Source organism: Dipteris shenzhenensis, chromosome 15, assembly GCF_047967505.1.
Source record: "Dipteris shenzhenensis isolate YYH24624 ecotype China chromosome 15, Dip_SZ_1.0, whole genome shotgun sequence".
Taxonomy (NCBI): domain Eukaryota; kingdom Viridiplantae; phylum Streptophyta; class Polypodiopsida; order Gleicheniales; family Dipteridaceae; genus Dipteris; species Dipteris shenzhenensis.
Window position 1 is genome coordinate 9,552,205 of NC_141610.1, and position 21,811 is coordinate 9,574,015.

Below are 21,811 nucleotides of genomic sequence, written 5' to 3' on the forward strand. Positions count from 1 at the left end.
TTCATCATGTGATTCAAAATCATCAGTATAATTCTAGGTTCCATTTTAGGAACAAAAATCATTGCTTTTTTTTCAACTGGTAGCTCTCCCCCGTTGGCGTGGACCCTGTTTGTCTGTTCTTCTCTTGGTCCTCTGCTCTGTCCTTTGTTGTTCCTCTTCCACATGCTCCTCCTCTGTGCTCTCCGAGTCATCCGTCTCTATTAGAGGATCTTCTTGTGCCTTCCTCTATCCCTCCTCTTGTGCCTTCATCTGTCCCTCTTGCTCCCTGTCTGGCTTCCAGATTGGCAGTTTCTCCCTTCGACGGGGATCATCGAGGGGAGAGGGGGGGGCTATCACTCTCTATCTCTGAGTCTGGAGGTGGGTCTAGCTGTGCCAGTCTCCATGGTGCCTTGATCTTGGACCTGGCCATGGGGGATGGAGAGAGTGTGCAAGAGAAATTTCCCACAAGGTCAATCAAGTGTAGAAATGTTTTTTATTAGTTGCTTCTTTCTTTGCACTGGATACCATGTCTTGTAATGATTGCATGCACCTTACATATTGGGAGACCTTTTGTCATTATTGAGACATAATTTTAATTTATATACTTGTAAGCGGGCCCATAAGTGACATTAATCATGTGACTTTGAGAGTATGTATAATGTCATTTGTAATGAAGTTGAAAATGATGGGAGGGATATAACATCTTATGTGTGTTGTGAATATGCTTTCCTTTCTTCTACTTTGAAAACAATATTTGGTCTTTACCATGGAGAGGTTATGGAACGATGGACATAAAAAATGGGCATGTGAGTTTTGTCTTACCTCCCATGTAACTCATGTTTTTATTAGCAATTTCTGCACACGTCATAGTCTTGTTCTTTTTTTAAAAAAACTGGAAAGATACACACTTGAGGGGCGCACACAAGTTAAAGCTTGCATCGAAAAATTGGATCACATGATGATGTAAAGTGAAAATGAAGCATTCTAATCTTGGGTTTGCTAGATAATCATATCAAGGAATGTAGACCCGCTTGAAGAAGTGTTCTCAAAGTTTAAGAGAAGTGGTTGTTTCCTTGCTTTTTCTATTTTATCATGAAAACATGAGATTTTTATTATAATTTTAAGAAGGGTAAAACTTAAATTTTTGTAAGGACTAGGTACAAATAAAAAATCAATCAATAGATCACCAAGCATAAAAAAGGAAGAGTGGTTGAGTAATAACTATGTGGTTATTATCCATGGTGGTTTCGATTATACTTATATCTAAGGAGAGAGTGAAATCTTGTATGTGGAGCTTGATCCTTTTTTTGGAGGTTGTTTTTTTTGCTATGCTTTGGACCCAGGCGTATTTATACTTACTTTATGAAGGGGGGCAATGCCCTTTCACACACCCCCCCCCCCTTGGCGCGGGTTGGGAGGCAGCGCCCTTGAAGCTAAAAATAGATGAAAATTGGCACATGAGTTGTGTGGCCAAAATTTTAAAAAAAGTATGTGGCTCACATAGCATGAGAGCAGTGGATGTACTTGTATCGTGTATCTTCTCGCTAGCTAGATAAGGAAAACACAAGGATTGGCTATTTCTCCATGGACGTAGGCCACATTGTTTGAACCACGTATATCGGTGTCACTCTTTCTTTTCCATTCTATGTGCTTTTTTGTATTGTATGTTTTACATATTTCTCTTATCGCATTGTTGCTCCATTATCGTGTTGCTCCTAACATGAAATTTGCATGATTGATAATGGGGAGTTGAATAATATTGGGATGAGGGATAATGGATACCATCAAGAAATGTTAGAAAGAGACATGAGATGCATTGATAAAGGAGATGTATAGGGGTGGGCAAAGGCGGTGAGCACTCATTCATAGCCTGGGCAGGCACCCCAATGAAATAGTTCGGACAACATGGCATAAATTAGCCTTTATTGATGGACCTTTGATAAGAAAGGATTTCAAGAAAATCACATAGTTTTTTGCCTGCCTCTCTGTAGGCCTTAGTGAATTCACGCTTGGTCTTGGAGATGGGATTCGAAGGTAAAAATAGATGAAAATTGGCACATGAGTTGTGTGGCCAAAATTTTAAAAAAAGTATGTGGCTCACATAGCATGGGAGTAGTGGATATACTTATATCGTGTATCTTCTCACTAGCTAGATAAGAAAAACGCAAGGACTGGCTGTTTCTCCGTGGATGTAGGCCACATTGGGTGAACCACGTATATCAGTGTCACTCTTTCTTTTCCATTCTGTGTGCTTTTTTGTATTGTATGTTGTACATATTTCTCTTATCACATTGTTGCTCCATTATCGTGTTGCTCCTAATATGAAATTTGCATGATTGATAATGGGGAGTTGAATGAGGGACAATGGATACATGTTAGAAAGAGACATGAGATGCATTGATAAAGGAGATGTATAGGGTGGGCAAAGGCGGTGAGCACTCATTCATAGCCTGGGCAGGCACCCCAATGAAATAGTTCGGACAACATGGCATAAATTAGCCTTTATTGATGGACCTTTGAGAAGAAAGGATTTCAAGAAAATCACATAGTTTTTGGCCTGCCTCTCTGTAGGCCTTAGTGAATTCACGCTTGGTCTTGGAGATGGGATTCGTGAATTGTTTATTGGTCCAAGTGCCTGGTTTTTGTTTTTCATGATTGAATAAGGGCATGTGATCCACACCTATTCCTCCCTCTTTCTCTCTCTTTTTATTTCAAGGCAAGCCCCCCCCCCTCTCTCTCTCTCTCCCCCCCTCTTCTCCTTGCAGCATCCAAGTCGTCTCTCTCTCTCTCTCTCTCTCTCTCTCTCTCTTTCTTCCAAGTCGTCTCTCTCTCTCTCTCTCTCTCTCTCTTTCTTTTCCAAGCTGCACATCAGAGGAGGCCTTATGGATGCTTTATGAGCATCCTTTTTTTTTAAAATCATCTTGGTGTTCTTTGATGAGGACGATGGAGAGGTGAAATGTGAGTGAGGGGATGTTTGGGAAGTAGTGCGGGTGGGTTGGTGTCCACTAAAGCGACCAAGGTCAAGATATGATGGGTTGGTTGATTTGATTGATGGATAGATGTCCTCCTCCCTCCCCACCAATGTTAGTCAAAACCGTTGAGATTGGATGTGGATACCACGAGTGTACACACTCTACACGTGTGCACATCCTTTCTAGATTTGCTCACAATTCCTATTAGTATTATTTTGTTGTTGTGATTCCTCCACATCCTGATCTTACTTGCTTTTGTGGCCTCATGCTCATTTCTTCTCCACCTTCTCACGGATCATTCTCCATCGACTCATCAGCGGTCTCTCTTTGCCATGGGATCTTGCTTCGTGAAGTCTCAAACCTCTAGTCGAGCTGCATCCTCCGTTGCCCCCTATTCGAGCTGCATCCTCCGTTGCCCCTATTCCACGTCTCCACACTCCAAGCGGCCTCGCCTGCGCTTGTATGGAGCCGAATTGTGCCCATTCACTTCCAGGATCAGGATCGCTCTCCAGTTTAAAGGCCTGCAGGTGAAGAGTGTATGGGCAGATGCGGATGAAGTGAAAGGGAAAAAGCTGCAGCTCGTCGAGTTCATGGTGCCGGATGGAAAATTGCCTATCTTACAACACGACGATCGCAATGTGTGTGGCTCATCGGATGAGATTTTGGAGTACATTGAAGCGACGTTTCCTAAGCCGAGTCTGCTTCACGGGGGCTCTTTCGCGAAGGACGTGCAAGAATGGGTTGTATACGTTCGAGATACATTCAGCCCGCTCATAGTTCAAGTGTTATACGACGGCGGAGACCCGTTTTCTCACAGAGAACGAGCGGCTCGGTTGCATGCAGCTTTTGCAGAGCTCGACGGTGCAATTGCCAAGCACAGCGCCAAGGGTCAATTCTTCTTTGGTGACAGATTCAGTCTCGTAGATGTGTATCTCATACCCTTCCTTCTGTTGGCTCGCCCCCTCGCTTATTTCTGCGGTGTTGACATAAATCCTTCTTTTTCACACCTGCTTAACTACAACAGGCGAATGACGACGTTTCCAAGCTATTCGCCTGTTAGTATGGATCTCGACTTGTTACAAATGTCCGTGGATAAGGCCCTTTCCGAAACTGCATCCCCCCCATTGATAGCACTGACCATGTTACAACATGACAGTATGCTGGCTCACTTGGACAAGCTCGTTCATTCAGCCGACGAGCTGACGGTGGCTACGATGCAGACTGCCAAGGTCATCGATCCTGTAAAAGGAAGTCTTGGTATGCAGATCAGGAAGCTTTCGACCCAATATGGGCACTTGTTGGATTTTATGCTGGAACACGCTCAAATGGAAGAACGAGTCATATTCCCGGCTCTTGAGAAGGCTGACAGAGGTTCGTAGAACGTAAGGCATGCCTTGCCATGAATTTTCAGAGTTTTTATTTTTTTCCAGTTCGGCACCATCGTAAGTGCCTAATTTCCTAAGTCAGGAGGAGCCCGATTCGGTCTAAGCAGACTCAATAGCGTTAGCAATTAGAATATATTCTTATGAAAATGTGTTCAAAAACATGTTAAGCGAACCATCAGTGAGAATAAATGGCTGGGTTGCAGCTGACTTCATCATTTATTGTAATACAAGTGCTGGGAAATGGCTGCCCAAGGAGTGTTTTTCGCTCTGCCTCCAACGAAATCCGATGTGTCGGAGTGTGTCTTGAAGGGTTTTGGTTACTTCTGATTGTACTAGATAAGTATAACGGTAGTGTAAGTCGATCGGTATACATATTTGTGTGTGTGAATCCGTCGATTCTTCCTCAATCGTTTTGCTCTTTGCCTATTTATGCAGGCTTAACAAAATCAGCCAATCAAAGCCATGCGAGGGATTTACCTGTCATGAATGGTATCAAAGAAGATTTGAAAGGAGTATTGGCTCTTACCCAAGGAAGTCCTGGTAGGAGCGAAGCTTTGCGTGGGGTAGCATCGCGCTTGAGAACGCTTCAGGTATGAGCTCCCGCGGACAAGTAAATTCCAAACTTGTTCGGTCAAATGGACATTGATGTTGCTGCTTATGCATAGATGGAAGTCTATCTCTTTTTTGGTGGAGGCTCAAAACTAGTTTTTTTGGTCGTTCTTGACAATTTAAAGCTATAGTGCGTGAATACAGTCAGTTTTCAATTTCCTTTTGCAGATGTTCTTCGTATGTCTAATGAGTGATTCTGTGCATTGTAGCCTTCTAATCTGCGAACTTCCTTCGTGCAGGCTCACACAGACGAACACTTTCAGGAGGAGGAAACCGAGCTTCTTCCGTTATTAAGCCCAGCAGGTGTGGGAAGCAAACAGCAAAGAACATTGGTGGGGAAATGCCTGAACGTCATGGAGTCATTGCATGGCCATTTATTGCCTTTTCTTCTGTCGGGACTGCGACCTTATCAAATCCACCAGTATCTGGATCTTATACAGAAGTGCTTAGACGGGGGCATGGCAATCTCCACAATTGGCTCACTCAAAAATTCAGACGAGGAGTACGAATTTATCTGGAATTTGGTGAAAGGCAGGCTCCCTGAGCTTGCAGCCTCCTGAGGGAATGCAGCTTCTGGATGATGTGGCCACTACAGGTGTCTCTTGTACGTCTTCGCGTGCATGCATGTGCTAGACATGCTCTAACGATGCCTGGGTTGAACGTTCACAATCACCCATCATAATACTGAGGAAATCCTGCAAATGAAGCCAGTTCTGAAGAAGGAAGCAAAGAGAGAGGGACAATGCTAAGTATTGTATCTATCAAAGACTTCTGTCTTCCCCTTGGAGAGGACTACTAGTCACTCTATCACATACAGATATGTAGCAAGGCAGATGCAAAATATGTACAGATTGTAAGATAATTTCTTTATAAGCAATTAAAATGGCGGCCGCTTTCGTTCGCCTTTTGGGTGGAAAGTTGATCTATTCCAGGATATTGTAAAGTTAAGTCGAACAACTTTCTTGAATAACAACGCTTTTTCTAGGACCTATCATACCCCTTGCTCAATACGCATGCATATGCTAGAGAGAGGGTCTCTTGGGAGTCTTAGAGTGTTAGTTGTAATCACAAATGTTTGTGCTTCTTAGCTTCTACTAGACGAGACAAATCTTGTTGGCGTGTATGTTTACTAGTGGACCTTAGACTAGTCTTTGCAATATTTTTTTCTCGGAAAAAAGGGTTTTCAAGATCAAATTGTACATATTCAACTTGTTTTTTAAATTTATTCAACCTTTTAGATGTCGATGTCTTTAGGCATCAAATTCAAAAATGCATCATCATGTCATGGAGGTGTAAATAGGAGATTATGCAAATTTTCATTCAAACCTAAGCATTGTGGAATGTACTTGATGTTACTAAGCCTCCCCAATGGAGCATGAAAAGCAAGGGAGAAAGAAAGGCTCTCGTTGTTGCCCAGATCAATAAAGAATTTCAAAAACAAACGCAAGGGGTTTGCAATTGGTAGATTTGTGAAGTTCTTATGAAGCACTCATTTTGGATTCTAGCATGTTTATACATACAGTAGGCAAATTTGAGTTGGTGAAATTTTTCATAAACAACATTGAGTGAGCTCTTAGCTCAACTATTCCCTTTTAATGGGACTTTTGGTTGCTCTTACCTATATTACCTCGCTACCATTTGTTTCTAAAGCAAGCCACAGCTCACAGCTCACCATATTTCACCTCTTGCTGTAAAACCATTGGAAGGAAAAATGACTGGAGTATGGCTATTTGCAACATCCTTTAAATGCAATCCCCTACTATTTATCTAATGCAAATCATATGTTGAGCTAGGCTTTCATTGTCCTTATCTGTCAATCAAGATTTTTTTGGCTAGAGCTATTAAAACTTGTAAGAAAGAAAGCCATCATCTCTCAATCAAGCTTTTTTAGGTAGAGTTATTAAAACTTATAAGCAAATAAAGTCATCAACCATGACAAAGTGCATCTTTAACTCAACAAAAAGCTTAAATCGTGTTCCAAAACAACAACATCAATATCAATTGATAGCATTGCTAATTTACTTGGTACTTGGCTTACATATAAAATATAGTGGTTTTCAAAAATGCTATGATACACAAAGAGATTGATTTATAGAAATACTACCATGGGATGCAAAACCAATATTCAATAGTCCCTTGGTTCCTAAGGTGTTTATGCCCCATTAGGACTTGTGGCCACTCAACTCGTTGGGACATGGGAAAGCACATTCCCAAATGTTGTTCAAACCATTAGCTACGCCCTTATTGGCATTGAGAAGAGCTAGGTAAGTGCAGTTGCCCTTTTAAGAAAATGGCACACCCATCACACTAGGCTGCCATGCCTTATTGTTTGGCTAGAAGTTTGTAAGAGGGGTGTTTTAATATCCCTCAATGATGCCTAGTGGAACGAAAAACTCGAGAGAGTTTTTGACATGGAACAACCAAGATAACCTACCCAACATAACCTATCCCTAGTCCACATTTCCAAAGGCATTAAGATAGATAAGAAATGGACTTGACATGGGTCTTGGATGGTAATTGTCCTTCATTGACTCATCCCTCTTGGCCAAAGGAATTTTGGTAACAATGTAGATATTGGGGACTCGGGAGAGGCAAGATGGATGGAGGACAGGTGTATAGAGTGGATAGACAATCAAAAACCCATGTTGCTTAGGATATTGTGCATGTCAAATTGCTTAATTCCACATTTTCCATCGTGTTTGTGGGTCGATACATTGAAAAATCATGTACACCTTCTAAGGTCTTGCTGGTTGTTGTTGGATTCTATTCCATCACGATCATCAAGATTAGTGATCTAATAGTAGTGTGCCATTTGATGTGTAACCCCCAACTAGGTGATGTTTAAAAACCAACCAAAGGGCAAGGGGAATGACAAAACAATGGCTATGACAAAGCAAGCTATTAACAACCAATGGAAGGGCGCCAAACCAAACCAAATGATGAACTAAAGAAAAGGCTAAGATTGATAGCCAAAGGCATGTATGAAGGTGAGAAATAACTATCATATTGGAAAATGATTCATATAGGGCAAGAAGATGCGAGGTCTTTGCAACAACATGGAATGATAAAAAACTCAAGAAGACAACAAAGGATTTGGGAGACAAATGATTCTTGAGTCAATGGATTCTTAAGTCAGGCGGTAGGAGTAGTGGTACAAGTCACAAAAGATGAAATCTCTCTCTCTCTCTCTCTCTCTCTCTCTCTCTCTCTCTCTTGTCGTAATAGAGATATATTTCCAAAAAAATTTTAACAGATGCCACCATGTGAATCTTGGACTCTCTCTCTCTCTCTCTCTCTCTCTCTCTCTCTCTCTCTCTCTCTGTTACGAGAATTGGAATTATCCCATTAATTTAATCCTTCAGTATTTAGTTAGTGAGATCCAGCATTTTTATCGCGCAGCTGATGCATGTGTGCTTGCTATTTCGTAGTGATGCATGTGTGCTCCTACATGGTTGGATATACGGCTACGGGGGTGTATGAGTGTGTAGCATTGTGTGCACCACTTATGCGATGATGGTATGTGTAGCATGTGTGCACCATCTGTACGATTTTATTCATGTGTAGCATCAGGTGCACCATGAGATGGTATGTGTCGCATGTGTGCACCATTCATTTGTGATTTATTGATTTCGCATTGCACACACCAATTTTGACCATGCCGGACTTTACGAGACCCTTCTTTGTCCTAGTTATTACTGATGCTAGTGGACAGGGTTTTGGGGCTGTGCTCATGCAAGATAACCATCCAATTGCATTCAAGTCACGTAAATTAAAACTAGTAGAGCTAAACTATTCCATGTATGATAAAGAATTAGCTGCTGTGGTGCATGCCCTTAAACTCTGAAAACACTATCTTATGGGTTCCGAGTTACTCATTAAGATTGATCACTAGAGTCGTAGACATCTCCTTACTCAGCCAGTGATCTCGAATCAGCACATTAAATAGGCTGCTTTTATTGACAGCTTTAAACCGATGATCCAATATCAACTAGGCAAAGACAATGTAGTTGCCGATGCACTGAGCCGTTGACCTAGCATAAATAATATCTCAGTCATTGAGGGAGACCCTTTCGAGCCTATGAAGGTAGACTATCCTACTGATTGAGACTCTTCAAAATTTTGGCATAAGATTAAGCAAGCTAATAGCACCCCTATGGCCTTGTATTCCATTCATAAAGACTATCTATTTTACGAAAAGCGCTTGTGTATCACTATACCATTTCGATGCTTGGTACTAGAAGAGGTACATGAGCCACCCTACATGGGACATAGAGGCGTCACTGTTGCTATGTATCAGACTGTAATTCAAGATTTTTTCTGGCCTAAGCTTAAAGTTGATGTTGCAACTTTTGTTGCACAATGTCTTATTTGTCAAAAAGTCAAGAGCTACAAGGGCAAATATCAAGGTTTACTTATGCCTTTACCAATTCCTGATGGCACATGGGAGCAAATTTCTATGGACTTTATTACTCAATTTCCTACAACTAGTTCAGGTTTTGATATGATTTGGACTATCATTGATAGATTTAGCAAGTAGGCTTACTTTATTCCTTGTAAGAAGACCTTAACCGCAGTTCAGGCTGCTCATTTTTTCATCAAGCACATCTTTATACACCATGGCCTTCCAAAAGTAATCGTGTCAGACTGGGATAGTGAATTTTATAGTAACTTCTGGACTGCACTCTTTGACAATCTTGGTACGAAGTTAGATTTTTCCACTGCTTTTCATCCTGAGTCTAATGGCCAAGCCGAGGTCACACAAAATACTATTTGAGACATGTTACGTGCTTACATGTCTGGTCAACCAGGCAAATGGGACAAATTTATACACATATTAATTACAATTTGCCTACAACAACACTAAGCACTCTGCTACAGGCAAATCTCCATTCCAAATTGTCTATGGAAAGACCATTCCTACTCCATTGACCTGCCTTAGCACCAAGTAGAGGCTGTTGATCAATTTACTGAAGATTTCTCTAGCATTTTGACTACTGTCAAAAAGAATATCGAGCATGCTCAAGCTATGTATACTGCACGTGCAAACAAGGGTAGAAAGAAAGTTGTATTTGCTAAAGGTGACCTAGTCATTTTACGTATTGAGAAGCGCAGACTTAAGACACACCCTGTAGTTAAGTTTGCCCCTAAATCCTATGGTCCCTTTAAAGTTTTGGAGCGCATTAATGAAAACGCCTATCGGCTTGAATTACCACCTGATTGGAAAATTCATAATTCTTTTCATGTGCACCGCCTGAAACCTTTCCATGGAGACCCACCAGTTCGACCTATTTTAGATGATGCACCGTTGCTTCAAAGAGAGACCCAGCTCTTAGAGCCAAACCAGATCATTGATCAACAAATCACTCAAACGAGACGTGGAAACTTGTATCCTATTTATCTTCTTATATTTAAGCACCACCCTGTTGAGGATGCTAAGTGGATGCCTGAGCGATATTTTCACTAGTACCCTGATTTATTGACTACTTTTTTGTCGCGCAATTGAGGGCAATTGTGATTTCAAGCAAGAGGGATGTTACGAGAATTGGAATTATCCCATTAATTTAATCCTTCAGTATTTAGTTTAGTGAGATCCAACATTTTTATTGCGTAGCTAATGCATGTGTGCTCGTTGTTCCATACTGATGCATGTGTGCTCCTACATGGTTGGATATACGACTGCGGGGGTGTATGAGTGTGTAGCATTGTGTGCACCAGTTACGCCATGATGGTATGTGTAGCATGTGTGCACCATCCGTACGATTTTATTCATGTATAGCATCAGGTGCACCATGAGATGGTATGTGTCGCATGTGTGCACCATTCATCTATGATTTATTGATTTCGCATTGCTATAATACTGAAAGGTTGATTGATTGTGGTGATTAATTCCAAGGTTATCTTATGCTTAAAATATTTCATTACTATTGATCATGTGAATCTAGGGGAAAAGTAATTGATCAGGTGATGGCATCTGGCAAGCATGATCCACCATATTTTGGGCACGTAGGAACAACTCCAGTGATGTGGGGATGAATAAGGTTTATGCCTAATTACAAAAGCTTATGTACATAATTGAAATTTGAAATATTAGTGGCTTGGCTAAGTGTATAAACTAAAGTAGAAAAAGCCAACTATTCTAGAAGGTGGATGGGCTTTTTGTAAAAGGGTGTATGGAGGAAAGCACAGAGGCTTTTGTATGATTTTAGCTCCGAAGCTTTTTGGGGGAATATACATAAATACATAGGAGGTGGAAGGAGAGCACCACACCTATGGGGGGAGATTGTACCTAGCACGCTGGTTTTGTCTCTTTCGTTTGTGAGTTTTGAGAGTTTGTGCATATTTTCGTAGAGTATTACTGTGTCTTTCAAGGATTTGCAGGTTCCGTGAGCATTTCCCGTCGCACTCTCTCTCTCTCTCTCATGCATGCATAAAATGCAGGGCAAAGTTTCATTGTATTTTCTGCATTCCATACATGGGATGCAAGCACCCATGTTTCGATCATGGATGTGTCTTCTCACTTCTATCTCTATTGATCTTATGATGCGTGCATCATAAATTTGTAGTAGAGATTTTCTAGATGATTCAATAATAAGTAGAAGGAGATGTGTTTGATGAAGGGTGAGAGAGAGTGTGGCACGAGTCATAAGTTCATTCTGATGGAATGTGGTGATCTTGTGCATGAGAGCACAACGAGAATAGATAGCACTCCTATCACTAGTCTCAAAAGATCCTCATGAGGAATGGATTAGCGTATCTAATGAGGTCCATTAGGTGAGTATTGGTGGGATCCAAGGGAGGCCTATCCCCCTAGCTAGGTATATTAACCCACAATTCTCGACTCACTAGCTACCAAAAGTGGGGTGAATTTTAGTGGGAAACAGTTTTGAAACACCTTTCTCAATGCCAAGAACTTGACTTTTAGAGGATCCCAAGGATTTCAAAGTTTAAAATTTGGCCTCCCATTTCTTCTGCTTTGCATGCCTATTGCTTCTATTCTACGCTTGTTGGCCTTCTCTCTTCCTCTGAACCTGTGACTACTCTTGCTTTGAGCCTATGCACAACTACTCTGAACCTCTAGACCTATTGTCTTACTTTCAACATTTGCACTGTCACTCTCAACATTTGCACTACTGCTATGAACCTCTATACCTATCATCCTATTCCGAACTTTTGCACCTACTATCCTACTCTATTGCTTATAGTCTGGACGTACTTTCTTTCTCTAAATCTCTGGTACTTCTTTGGATGTTTGCTACTCTTGCTCCAAATGTCTGCTACTCTTGATCTAAACTTCTACTAGTCTTGATCTAAAACTCTTCTAATCTTGCTCTAAACCTCTTCTACTCCTGATCTAAACTTATGAGATACTATGATCTCAAGCAAAAAGCCACCTCAAGTGATATAAGTTTAGCCCTTATGAGAAAGACTATGAAGCAAATAAAACGAAAAAAGGTAGAAGAGAGGTCATTCATAATCACTCAGTTTTTTCACATCTTATTTAATGCTCTAGACCTTGAAAACATTAGTAGAAAAAAAGTTGACATACTATACAGGATCACTTTATTAACTACATGGGGCTATTTATGAGTTTCTATGAAGTCCTATAATTGGTTTATCAACTACATGGGGGTATTAATGACTTTTTGTAAAGACTCCCTTAAGTGAGTTTTTAACTACATAGGGTCATTAATGAGTTTTTATCAAGATTCCCTTAAGTGATCAACTTCATGATTCTACAAAATGTCTATAATAAAGATCAACAACTATGATATCATCTTCAGCATGACCATAAAACCATTATAGACATTTGCATAGAAAACATATTGTAGGATTTCAAACATACCTACTTCCAACAATGTTGTTGACATTCAAGGTGTGCGGTTAATGTTTGTGGAGGGGTGTGGCAAGTGGGAGGTATCAAGATGAGCAGTCGAATTGAAGATTGCTATAACTAAGTTAGCCACTTCTTCGGTAAGTAGTTTGGGATAAGTGACATGCTCAATTTCAAAATGACTAAAGTTATCTCCATTTGAATTTAAAATACTTTTCAATTCTTAGTCAAATTCAATTTTTCAATACTTGTCTAATTCACTCCTTCTATATCAAGTGTGAGTCTTTGTATTGCTTAGCACTGCATCAAGTCTGGTTGACATGAAGGGCACATTAAGTATTGCTATAGATACTATCCTTTGTACATTTTTCTTTTTTCACTATTCTGGTTAACTAGGGCATCATTGACATTGTGTATATATTTTTTAATCCCTTGTTTGTTCCACCCACCTCTGAATTTCCTTTTTGTGTATTTTCCCCAAAATTCCTAAAATGGGACGTGGATGGATCAATGAAGGCGAAAGGCAAGATGGGTTCTACAAGAGTAAGCGATTAAGAGTCATTAATGACACACATTAACAAGTCACTACGATAGAAGTAATCTGGCTAAGGCATCTTGGTAATGGCATGTTTGTAATCCTGTACAGAATGATATTCAGGGTTATAGAAAAATGTAGGGCTAAGTGATGGTGTGATTGGTATTTACAAATGAGATAGAAATGTCTAGAGATTGGGCAAAGAGACATAATAAGAAGTATTGATTGGATCTCAACTCTTAGAAGGTCATAATTCATAACTCTTTCTTTGTATTTGTCATGCATTGATTTATATGCCTCTTTCAAAATCTCGACTTCGCTTTGTGCTGTGGTCCATTAGTGTTGAAAATTAACCGCGTGTGTCTAGTAGTTGGACTTATTTGTCCAAGTGAATATCTTCCTATTAAGGTCCTATCGATTGGCATTGGTTATAGATAGATCCTATTGCACCTATGTTATTTGACTATCATTGTCTTTAAGATCTTTTTGGTTCTTTGATTTTTCTCTTCTGGCTCCTTCTTGATTTCTTCCATGCTAGCCTAGAATTTCTTTAACAGAGCCAATTTTCATGCCTTGGTCTTTTAAAAGGTTTGAAGATTTTATTGAGATTTGTAGGCTTGATCCTTGTCTATTGTTGTACTTTATAGTGCACCTTATGATTCTAACAAGCTTCTGTGGCTGTATTTGCACTTTTTTAGGTTTGTTCTATTAATTGTCACTATTTCCAATTCTTTTTTTATCATCTTGGCCTTCAAACTTTGAAAATTTGCTTTAGCTTCTTGAAGCCTTTCTTGGACTAATGGAAATTTTAGTCCCTCTACTTCCCTTTTTTTTTCTTCTAAACTTAGATTACTAATTATTTCTACCATCTATTGTTGCTACATCTATGAAGAGTAATGCTAGGATTTGGAAGGGTGAGTGCGATTACCAATAATTTTGCTAGAGTTGGGCAAGTATGTTTCCTCATAATTTGAAAGGTTGATTATGTTTGCTAATAATTTTGGTAGAGTTGGGATCATGTTTCCACGTGCTTGTGCTATACCTTGACCATTAGTTATCTTTACTAGCATAGTCACCTATGATGTATGCTATTATAAGGGTAAGGTTGAAGCAAAGTTTATTTTTGTAGTTGTGCACCCCTTGTACAACTTATCTTTCCTTCAACCATGCACACCCCTCTACTTAATGCATTTATAGTGCCATCCTCATAGGTAGATGGGCACCAATCCGATCTTGCTGCCTCAACTATTGGATATTTTCTCTCTCCACAATAAGATTGGATGGAGATGAAAGGAGTCATGGGACAGGATTTCATCATGCACACATCCCTTGACCTAATACACTTAGATGGCATCAACAAGGATGGGCACTAGTGGGAGCTTGCCACCTCAACCATGGGACATATACCCTTTATTCTATATTATGAACGTTGCCTAATTTTACACACATTTGTAACAACTACAATATTATCACTCATTTTTTGACTATCTACATCCCCACAATCCCCCCTGTCTTCCCCCATTCCCCCCTTCCCCCACCTCTTCCCCGGTATGGGATCCACAACATTCCAATATTTGGGTCAATTTTGGAAATGGAAGGGCTTAAAATCCTGGTTGTTTACATCTTCCTCCCATGTGGCTCTTGAATTTTGTGAGCCTCAATAGAGTCATTGCCCCATTCTTGCATAGCTTTATAAGATCCAGTCCATGTTGGTAGAAACTTTGGGCCAAGTGGCAATCGTGCTGACTATCAATGCACCAAACTAAGTACCCTTCTTTGAAATGTCTCTCTAATCCCTTGTAGATCTAGGCATGGAATTGAGCCTTTTGTTTTGCTACATGGCTTGATAATGGCCTCTGTGCAAAGAAGAGTGTGCCTTTGGAAATTTTTGGCCTCTCTAGGTGCATCAACATGGACCTTTTGCTCTTCTTTTCTTATAGGTGGTGCTCTCATACAAGCCTTAGCATTGTGACCTTAATCTCCATTGGTAAGGCTGCCTTAGTATTGTATACAAGGTCTAATAGTGCATGCCCAATGGCAATTCTATGTGTGATATTGGAAGCCCATTTGCCTCGGACACTTTCAAATACCATAAACTCACTGAATTGCAAATATTATCATCCTATACTACCTTAGACACTTCTAAATCCCATAGACTCTCGTGACCTTGACACACATGGGCTCCATCAACAACTCTAAAACCTCAATAAGGAATCACAAACATGAATTAAACACTATTTACGGGAGCATTCAACCGAGTGAATTTTTAATTAAAGATGATACCTCTCACAACCTCATTATTAACCTTTGGGACACTAGGACAACTATTGCCTTGGCTCAAATTTTCGTGTATTATGTGGCAACAATTAGATGCTTCGTCTTTCGGGCTACACAGGAGAGGGAAAACAAAGTCTTCCCCCCCACTTCTAACATGGGTGAATAGTGAAGACATAATGGAGTGCCTATGTCGAAAGTCTTCTTTACTAGAGAGCTAACTGGACTCGCATGCTTACCAAAGGGTCATTACATACAATTAAGCATGGTGAGGGGGCTCTAGTTTTTTAGTTCCTCCTTGTTGCCCTCCTTTGGGATCAGCTTTATAATTCCCCAATTGACATGGTGGGGACAAGAATGATTGCCCACACTCTCTTGCCACACTAAGGGTCATTTGCCATCACATCTATAGCCCCTTTGAGTTTGTTGTGAGTTAATAGGATTTCGAGAAGAAGTTATCAAATTTCTACACTATTTTCTCTCTTATCTCTTAACACTTGTTTCTTGCCCTCCTTACTGGAGAAGGTCCTAGTAATGTTGCTAGATTATTTACATGTTTTCTTTAGGACCAACATCTAGTGTTGTATCACTCTTTCTTAGGAAAGGAATTTCCGCATTCACTCTCTTCCTTCTGATGACCTTAAATGTTTCTTTTGAGGACATGTCAATTTCCTAGCACACCATTCTCTAAAGCTAACCTTGGTTTCAATCAACTTAATCTGCACTTTCATTTTGAGATCCATTCTTGTATTATTGAGCTCCTCCTAGGCTCTAATGTCCCCCTATCTAGCTTGAAGTTCCAGATTGTCTATTGTATTTTGTATTCAATCATTCTCCTAGGCCTAATTTTCCAATTTAGGGAGCTTTAGTATTCTCAGAGTACTATTAATTGTCATATGCCAAGATAATGATTTTGGCCTAGGTCCTACAAAGATGTTCTTCGATTTGGTTTTGCACACTCTTCAATTGCAACAATTTGGGGTCTACCTTGAAGCAAGAAGTGATTTTTCTCCCTATACCAAATTCAAAAGCAAGAAGACTGGTTTATGGTTTGAGAGGGTAAGGAGTGAGTGTATATACCTGTTATATTAATTGCCCTACTCATCAACTCCCGAGAGAAGTAGATCCTATCTAGCCTTGCCTCTCTTTTGGTGATAGTAGTTTGGATGTTACTACAAGTGAATTCCTCAGGGTAGAGGAGTCCAAAAGTTGGAGAGCATCCTTGACTCCTTCCCAAGCATGAATTCTAACCCCCTAAGAATAGAGCTTATTTGTAGCCATTTCCTAGCATTAATTCTACCCCCTAAGAATAGAGCTTGTTCCTAGCCATTTTTTAGCCCTAACTTCAACCATATTAAAATCTCTCAAAACAAAACAATTCCCCCCTTGGCCTGATAAAGAGTCCCAGGTGAGAATTCTGTTTTGTGAACCAATAGGAGCATAGATTGACATAATTATAAACTTTGCATGCTTCACTTCACATTGTAACTCAATGCATCTATGTTGCGTGTCATAGAGCTCTTGACTAATGCCCTCTTTATAAGGAGATAGCACTCCAATGGTAGTGCCCCCTTTTCCTTCCTCATGCTTGGTCTAGTACCAAATCCTTCTCCTATCAGCTGTCTTTACCCTAGACTCTAGGATGGAGTCTATAGCATTCACTTCTTGAAGAGGAAAAAGTGTGGGAGAAAGAGCTTTGTCATGCCTCCGTTGAGCTAATTCTTCACCTCTACAATGGTTAGTCAGTTAGTGTCAAAAAATTATTGGGTTTACCTACCATTCTTTTTTTACCCTTTTCAACCCTTGGGTTGGAGTTATTCATCTAAAGAGCTAGCTCTTTAATTTGGGATTATCTCCTTTTATTTTGAATGATAGCTAGAGATTTTTCTTGGACAATGAAGTCTTTCTCTCCTGGAGTTGGGTGAGGGAGCTCTTCTTTAGTCATCCTCTTGAAGAGGTTTAGTGACCGTGGCTCCCCTTTTAACTTCATCTTCAAATTCCTTTGACCATCTTGAGTTGACCATTACATCCTCCATGCTATCTTGATTCTTATGAATTCACTCATAAGTTTCCTTGTCAACCAAATGCATCATATGCAATTCTTGGAGATAAAAGAAATGGGGTCTTTTTCCTTCCCCTTATTCCCAAGACTTTGTGAGGTGATAGGCTTGGTCTCAACCTTGTGAAGGGGCTCAATATGCATTGGCTCATTGATTTTAGGACCCTTTGGAACACAATAATATCTAGGAACCAAATGTGGGTTAGGGGTTTCAGATGTACGCTTGAACTATCCATTCTCAGGGGGCAATACTTTATTATATGGCTAGGCAACCCACAAAGAAAGTAAGAGCTGGGTAGATTTTTGTAAACCAACTGTTGTTCTTTGAAAATATGCCCATTTCTATTAAGGAGTTAGGTAATCCTTTTCTAGGTCCATTTGGGCATAGACCTAGGGGTTTCCCCTAGGATTTATAGATTTTTCCTTCTTGAGTCCTATAGCTTTTCCAAGAGCACTATAGAGGGAAGAAACCTAACTTCATAGGGACAATGGAAGATTATGGAGCCTAGCTGAACAGGGACTATGGAAGATCATGGAGCATATAACTTTACCCAAAGCACTATAGAGGGAAGAAGCCTAGTTGCATAGGGACAACGGAAGATCATGGAGCTCAGCCCAAACCAGGGTCTTGGTTCATCTCTCGTTGGCGGTGGAGAAATCCTGTGACTGCCACTTTAGATATAGTGGCTAGTGCTTGATTGTACATAGACCTTGCTAAAGAGCCTTAGCTGCCATTTTGGCCTTCTAAAAAAGAATGAGAATAACCTTTCCTAAAAAATATAAAGTTGTCATGACCAATCCCTTTTGGATCTAGTTTGATCTGAGTCACCTTTCTAGAATCAATGCTAGGGGATGGGTAACAGGAAGAAAGCCATCTAGTGCCAATCAGTAGAGCCTTGTAAGAGCTCATCACATGGAGGGTCACATTCACATGCATACCTAGAGAAGTAGGTGTTGGCACATTTGAAGGTTCTTTTTCCTCTTCAAGAGACTTTTTTTTTTGGGGGGGGCAGAAAAGTAGTGTGTATTTATTGCTTTATATCATGTCATACATTTAAAAAAATAGTACCAGAACTGTCTGTTGTGGCTAAAAGAGCCCTTACATCCTAAAGAACAACAAAAGTATAAACTCCTAAAGAAGACATTTCAAGGATGAAATGAAAAGCTGGAGGTATCTTCCTTGAAATCTGAGGCAATATAGTAGCAGAGGTGTCTGAAGAGTGTCTCTAGGCAACAATAGTGTCAGTAGAATGTCCATGAGCAGCAGAAAGGACCTGGAGAGGGTCAATAGACATGGATGCCAGCTGGGTAAGATCAGCAGGGATAGGAGTAATCTGAGTAGAAGGGCTAGAGCCATGGATCTGAGTTTTGACTCCTGGAGAGGTAGCTGGAGGCTGTTTGGATGGGTCAATAGCCAGAGAAGGGGAATTGATGGAGAGGCACCCAAAAGTAGAAGTAGACTGTATGGGACTAGCAATAACAAAAGTAGAGGGATCTTTGCTTGTAGAGGCATGAGGTGTTGATCCTGGGGAAGAGGGAAGGGGTACACTAGTTGTGGCAGATCTTCTTTGAAGAAAAGGGGGAAGCTTTGCATGACCATCTGAAATAAAACAAGAGACCTTGTGTCTAGCAATATCTGCACTTAACCTTTGATGTTCAAGGATGTATGCACTAATAATGAAGTCAATTCTCCTTTTTTCCTATTCCACCATGCAGCAAACATAGCATCAGTTGAAAGATCTTTATGGTGGTTAAATTGGAAGTTATTTCTAGATATCCAAATGAACCAGAGTGCATGGGCCCTGATGATAAACTAAGGCTTTTTAGGCTAGTTAACAAGTTCACCACATTCCATCTAAATAAACTTCCATACTTTCCTGGCATGAGGGCAAGCAACAAATAGGTGGAAGACATCCTCAACAGGGTTTAAACATCTCATACACTTGCCACCCCTTTGCCAATGCTGAGTCCTCTTGAATTAGACCAAACAGATTTATGAAGTATTAGCTAGGTAAGACAGGACATTTTCTCAGACACATTCCTAGTCCAAATTCTGTGGAATCTATAGTACCATTTGGTTCTATCATCATTCAACTTCCACCTTCTGTTAAGGGTTCTAAACAAATCCTCCATATCAGCAGTAGAAGTTGGGATGGGTAATAAGGAGGAGCACCCCACCCAGCTAAACTCCTTATGGATGCACAGTACTAACCCTCCCTTCCAAGTCACATCTCCTTGCCATAATTCCAATCTTTCCATAATCAGTCTTTGCTGTTGGTTGGTTAAAGAGAACTGTCTTCTAATTTCAAGCCAAGATTTCCATCTGATATGTTCTCTATTCCAAAGCTTCCCCCAAGTTCGAAGCCCTTTCTTGAACAACTTAGCTACAGTTGTGAACTAATCATCTTACAGAGTGGTAGATCTAAAGATGGAGAAGACCCAAATAGAATCAATTAACATGAAGCTACCTTTACCAGTGAAGAGGATATAAGCTTTTATCTCTTCAAAGGCTCCCCAAATAGACTTCCATAGGGGACTCCCCTTGGATTTACAAGGATCAGGGTTAAAAAGAGTAGAAATAAAGGGATATTTTTTCCAGCTAGGTGCCTTGCAAGGTTTGATATAATTCATGTTTCTCAAGAGCAGCTGTGCCCAATCCTCCTCAGGATAAAGAGCAGCTTTGATGATCCAAGCGGCTGACAATTTTTTGGTAGTAGAGGAGATGTCAATCACCCCTAACCCCCCTTCCCCTTTGGGTTTGATACAATATTCCCATCTAACCTTAGAGATTGTTAGACCCCCCCCATAAGAAGGATCTACATAGTCTGATAAATCTGTCCAGGCCAGTTTTAGATGGAGACCAACAAGATAGATAAAAGATAATAATAGGATAGAGACAATGGAAGTGGTTCTAAATATAATAAATATTCTCCTCAGGAATGCTTAATTGAGAGCCATTTGGTCTTTTAAGAAGAGGAATCTCTTCTTGACATCTTTTCCTTCTGATAATTTTGAAGGTTTCCTTAGTGGGCTTGTCAATCTTTCCTGCCCACCAGTCTCTATAGTACACTTTGGACTCGTTTGGTCTAAGTTGTTCTTATTTTCTGAGCTCTCTTTTTGCCTTATTTAATTCTTCATGAGCCTCTTCATCACCCTCTCTGGCTTTCTGCTCTAAAGTGCTGATATTAACTTGAATGCATTCCATCCTTTGAGCCCTGATCTGTGCCCTTTTTTTCCTGGCTATTCTTAAGGTATTCTGAGTATCCTTGATAGCCATTTCATATGTAAGTGATGCTGATTTGTGCTTAGAGAAAGCTCTATGCTAGGCCACCTTTATTAGTTTTTGTACACTCTTAAACTGAAAAGTTTAGGGTTAGCTTTGAACTAGGAGGGGCTCCTCTCCCCAAGGCCAAAATCACATCTCAATAAGATAGGCTCGTGATCTGACAAGCTTAAAGAAGAGTATGTTACAACTCTTAGAGAAAGCTATCTGTTCAAGAGGTTTTGGGAAATATAGAATCTATCAAGTCTAGCCTCCCTTTTGTGCTCCCCAATCTGACTATTGCACCAAGTGAACTCTTTGTTATTATTGACATCAACCATCTGCCAGTGCTCTTTACAATCTTCCCAAGCAAGTAACTCATATCCTCTAATGCATGTGCCCATCCCCTTCCATCTATCTGCTTTGATCTCTACCATATTAAAGTCACCCATTATTATGCAATTGCCATTTGAGTATTGTAGAGATTCCCATAAATCCCTCCTTTCTGAAGCTGAGTTAGGAGCATAAACAGAAATGACAAAGACATCAATTCCCTTTACACAACACTGTAGCATTAACCATCTATTGTGAGCATCTGTAATGACTTGAGAAATACAATCCTTATAGTGAGACAAGATACCTAGAGCTGTTCCCCCTTTGCCATCCTCTGAGAAGTGAAAAGCCGAATCCTTCTTCTATCTATTAGTTTTAGTCTATCTTCAAGAGTAGACCTACTTGCCTTGACTTCTTGCAATGCTAAGAAGAGAGGTGAGAGTGAGTTAGCTCTTAGCCAAAAAGCTAATTCTTCACTCCTACCAGGATCCATTAATCCTCTAACATTGAGAGTCAAGAAAGTCAATGATTTATCTAACATTCTTCTTCTGCCCCTTTTTAGCCCTAGGGTT

General features: G+C 40.3%; 1 protein-coding gene across 1 annotated transcript; it reads left to right on the forward strand.

The window, feature by feature from the left end:
* The first annotated feature begins 3,197 nt into the window (after nucleotides 1-3,197).
* Nucleotides 3,198-5,867, forward strand: LOC147893320 (uncharacterized). The gene is made up of 3 exons (XM_087385473.1): nucleotides 3,198-4,322; nucleotides 4,772-4,926; nucleotides 5,185-5,867. Exons 1-3 carry the CDS (start codon nucleotides 3,284-3,286, stop codon nucleotides 5,503-5,505), a joined length of 1,515 nt encoding a protein of 504 aa, XP_087241599.1. The 5' UTR covers nucleotides 3,198-3,283; the 3' UTR covers nucleotides 5,506-5,867.
* Nucleotides 5,868-21,811: the final 15,944 nt, after the last annotated feature.

What these genes read in the sequence shown, in the direction of transcription:
- LOC147893320 (XM_087385473.1), top strand. Translation starts at nt 3,284, where the DNA reads ATGGGATCTTGCTTCGTGAAGTCTCAAACCTCTAGTCGAGCTGCATCC. An exon ending in TCTTGAGAAGGCTGACAGAG is followed by an intron (nt 4,323 to 4,771) that starts GTTCGTAGAACG and finishes CTATTTATGCAG; the next exon opens with GCTTAACAAAATCAGCCAAT. An exon ending in CGCGCTTGAGAACGCTTCAG is followed by an intron (nt 4,927 to 5,184) that starts GTATGAGCTCCC and finishes TCCTTCGTGCAG; the next exon opens with GCTCACACAGACGAACACTT.